The sequence below is a fragment of the Apium graveolens genome, chromosome 10 (assembly GCF_009905375.1).
Source record: "Apium graveolens cultivar Ventura chromosome 10, ASM990537v1, whole genome shotgun sequence".
Taxonomy (NCBI): domain Eukaryota; kingdom Viridiplantae; phylum Streptophyta; class Magnoliopsida; order Apiales; family Apiaceae; genus Apium; species Apium graveolens.
The window spans coordinates 90,649,978-90,654,626 of NC_133656.1; the positions used below are offsets into that span (position 1 = coordinate 90,649,978).

At 35.0% G+C, this 4,649-nt stretch overlaps 1 protein-coding gene across 1 annotated transcript; it reads right to left on the minus strand.

The window, feature by feature from the left end:
* Positions 1 to 336: 336 nt before the first annotated feature.
* On the minus strand, positions 337 to 3,159 carry LOC141689087 (uncharacterized). Its single transcript, XM_074493262.1, has 2 exons — positions 1,478 to 3,159; positions 337 to 1,148 (listed from the first exon to the last, which is right to left on the minus strand). Exons 1-2 carry the CDS (start codon positions 2,268 to 2,270, stop codon positions 1,114 to 1,116), a joined length of 828 nt encoding a protein of 275 aa, XP_074349363.1. The 5' UTR covers positions 2,271 to 3,159; the 3' UTR covers positions 337 to 1,113.
* Positions 3,160 to 4,649: the final 1,490 nt, after the last annotated feature.

Consider the following 4,649-nt stretch of genomic DNA (forward strand, 5'->3'; position numbering starts at 1 on the left):
TCCAGATTGTCATGCTAGTTCATTTTCAATTGTCTTGTTGATTTAAAACATATTTTAATCCAATTAAAATTCTGAAAATCCTGAATATTAATTCAGAATTAATTAATCAATTAATTCAATTAATCAATAAATTAATCTTTGCAGATATAATTTATTTTCTTAATTAAATTATATGACTTAATTAATTAATAGAGAATTAATATTAATCTTGAGCAGCAACCATTCTTTTGAAAATCTTCTGAAAATCACTGAGAATTATGAATTAATTCCATCACTTCAATGTTGACACTCGATGTACTTTCTGGTTCATGAGTGACTAACTTCCGTGACGTTTCTTCATGTCTTGACTTTGATACTTGATTTTCTTCAGATTAAATCCTTGTAATTATCTGATACCCTGGCGAGATCTCTGTCACTTGATTAAATCCACAATCTTGAATTGGATCACTGAGGCTTGATCAATTTCTTGAACTTATTCTAGTGAATTAATTCCTCAAGTCTGTAGATGAACCTTGTTTCTGAATCCTTTGACATATGTTACTTTGCGAGATCTCTTTGACGATAGATCCACTATTTACTTATTACATTCTTATTTGAGTTGAGTTAAATCCTCGAATATACAAATAGGCTATGACACATGCCTTACAGGTTTGTACTTTACAATGAAAATGAGTCTGAACCATTGACACAAAGTATTTAATAAACTCGAATGCATTCCTCTTACAACTCAATAAATGAGTCTAGGTAGTACGAGTGAAGTCATCGATAATGGTAATAAAATACCTATACTTATTATAGGTTTGAATATAGTAAGGACCCCATAAATTGACATGGATCAGTTGAAATTTTTCTGTAGAATGAATGGTACTTCTAGGAAAAGGTAGTTTACATTGACGAGCTTTAGCACTAATGCCACATTTAGAAATTACATCAGCACTTTGTTTGTCTATATTATAAAAGGAACTGAGTTTTGACAAAGGTAAATGCCCCAATCTAGTGTGCCAAAGTAAAGCTGAATCACTAGTTCTATTACAACTGAAATAACTGTAAAAAGCAGGTGGAGAAGAGCAAGGTTTTCCAGTCAAAATCAACAGATAGAGGCCTCTCTGGGAATTACCAATTTCCAGTGGCTTCCTCAGAGAAGGGCCCTGTAGAAAACAAGAATCAGAAGTGAATTGGATAGTACAATTCAAATGACTTGTCAATTTACTGATGGATAATAAGTTGTATTTGAAGTGAGGTACATATAATACATAATGTAATATGATGTCATATATCAAAGGTACTGTTCCAGAATACGAGATAGTGATCAAATCTCCATTAGGTAAAGAAATATGAATAGGATTTGATAATAAGGTTAGAGTGATGAATAAATTCTTTTGCGAACACATGTGATCACTGGCTCCACTGTCCAGTATCCAGTTCACATGTTGAGAGTCAGACAAGCAAGCAAATGAAGGTAGGACAGATATGTTACCTGCAAAATTTGCAGAACTGACATTAGAATCTGATTGCTGAGCTGCTTTGAGTAGATTCAGGAGCTGTGAGTAGATGTCAGGTGATATGTTATGAGGTAGTGCATAATTATTCCCTGTATGGGCATGAGAAGATCCAGTGTTGGTGCCAGAATTAACAGTCCCAACTGATGATGCAACTGATGATGAATCCGAAATTTCAACTTGAGCAACCACCTTCTTCTGATTCGGAAAATTTCTATTGAATTTAAAGTCTGGTGGAAATCCATGTAATTTGAAGCATTTATCAATTGTGTGGCTAGGCTTCTTACAATAGTTACAATGTGCCTTTTTAGCATCAGCGGTCTTCCTGTTATAACCTGTATATTGTCCTGGTCTGTATGAGTTGACAGCTAGAGAAGCAGAATCAGCATGGAAATGAGTATTGACATGAATCTCTCTCTGAGTTTCTTCCTGTAATAATAGACTATAAACCTGTCCAAGTGAAGGCAGAGGTGATTTCATCAAATTTGAGCCCCTTATGACAGTAAAAGAATCATTCAATCCCATCAGAAACTGGATCATATGCTGATCTTGTTGAAATTTTGACAATTTTAGAGATGCACCACAAGTGCAGCCACAACTACACACCGGAATTAGACACAGAGAATCAACATCATCCCATAACATCTTGAGTTTGGTGAAATATTCAGCAACGTTGCAATTTCCTTGTGAGATCTCAGCTATTTCCTTATGCAGACTAAACAATTGTGCTCCATTCGATACTCCATATCTTTCCTCTAACTCACTCCACATTTCATGAGCAGAGGTAGAATATATCACACTACGACCTATGGATTTAGACAAAGCTCCCAAAATTCAGGAGATAACCATATCGTTACATCGAGACCAACTTTTGAGCAACTGAGAGTTACTTGAAGGTTTTGTTATCGAACCATCAACAAAGCCTAATTTATTTCTGGCAGATAATGCTATAGACATAGATCTTTTCCAATTTCCAAAGCCAGTTCCATCAAATGGATCACTGACTAATTTCATACCAGGAGAATCAGATGATTGCAGATAATACGGATTATCTTGAGAGTTATTGAGAGAAGCTTGTTCAGCATTTGAGGATTCAGCCATGAGTGTTTTACAAGAACAGAGAATAACAATGTGAAAGAATTAATCAAAAGCAGATCACAACGAGAACAAAGTATGATCAGTTGATGTACGAGAAACGAGAATCAAACAGTTTACTTTGTGGAATTTGATCAAACAGTTGTTGATCAACAAACAATTAGAGAGATTCTGAATTGCAGATTAGTTAAGATCTCAAACAAGAGTATCTATGATACACAGGATGACGAGAATTTGTAAACTACAAAAGATTGAGAGAGATCATGAAGATCAAGAAATTGATGCTGAAATCGGAAAAAATAATCAGAAAATAGTGTAGATCAAAAAATAAACCAAAAATTATCGAGGAAAATGAACTGATCGTCCATCGAGAACGATCTCCAATCTCTGCAATTCAATCATCCCATTGAAATGGATCCAATGCGCTATGATACCATGTGAAAACAGTAAATCTGGAACCAAGCTATTGATATATCAAAGAAGATGAGAGGAGCTCAAAGTTGTATATATAGCTGAATGTTCATACAAGTTACTTAACTTCTAAGCTAGCAAGGACTATCTGTTTTATACAAAAAAGAAGAAAGGAAAAAGTTTGTTACAATTTCTAACCAACTCCTTCTAGAATAAATTAGATACTGTGATGTCATTGTGAGGTAAGATGGCTCTAAGTTATATGTCCAACTCCAAGATTTATCAAGGTGGTAAAATAGTGTTAATAAAAAATATGGTTCAATCCATTCCATCATACATTATGTTTTATTTTCTACTTCCTACATCCATCTGCCATGAACTCGAATAAATGTTCAATAATTACTGGTAGAGATCGGGTAAAGGTGACACTCAGAAAGGCTTGAACTGAATTTCTTGGAATAACATGAGTTATATGAAGAGTAAAGATGGTTTGGCTTTCAGAAGTCTTCCTGACTTCAACATTGCTATGCTCGGTAAGCACATTTGGAACTTTATGTAAAATCCGAACTCTTAGGTGGCAAGAGTGTTCAAAGGAAGATGTTTTCCTAATGTTCATGTATTGAAAGATATTAGAGGACAAGGATCAAGCCTCTTATGGTCAGGGATATGGTCTACAAAGGAGGAATTATCTAAATTCTTCAGATGGGTTCTGAGTAGTGGTGATGATATTGTAGCAACTAGAGACCCATGACTAAGAAATAAGGTGAATTTCCAGGTGGTGAAAACTCAGTTTTATAAAGGTAGAGATGAAAAGGGTTACAATTTATTTTTCTAGATGAAAATCAATGGAACACTACTTTAATCCAGAGTAATTTTCTTAAAAAAGATGCATATACAATCATAGCACTATGTATTCCCCAACGTATAGTAGCTGATTGAATGGTATGAGAAAATTCAAGCCATGGTATTTATACTGCTAAGGGAGCTTATCATTTCTAGTATGAATCTAAATTTAGAACTAATGTAATTCCTCAATGTACAGGTTGGAATTTTTTTTGGCACATGAACCTACCTCCCAAAATCAAAGTTTTTGTGTGGCGATTCCGTCAGAATGTTATTCCAATATGCAAGAGATTGAGTTCTAAAGGACTTATTATCCATCTCACATGTCCTACGTGTGTAGTTGATGTTTAACATATGTCACATTTGTTTTATGACTATAGTTTTTCTATTGGATGCTGAAATCATTTTGGACTAATGTATTACTGAAGTCAAGTAGAGTTCGCCCAGGCTACTGCAAAAACTTAGTTCTGCGAATGCGGAGGAGATGATTAAAATCTATGTGGTCCTATGGGGCATGTGGCATTGAAGGAACAAGAAGGTGTGGGATGACAAGATAGTCACACAGATAGTCACACCTGAGTTTGCCGTTGATAGTAGCTTTCCGTTACACTCATAATGGATCCATGCGAGGAAGAAGCAAGGTATTGTCAATCAAGATCACATGAATGTTAGGAGCACAACTCAAAACCTAGATATAAAATGGCAACCTCCTGCAGTTGGATCTTTTAAAATCAGTGTTGATGTCTCTGTTTTCCCGTTTGCCAAAACGTTTTCAATAGTGATGGTATTGAGAAATCATGA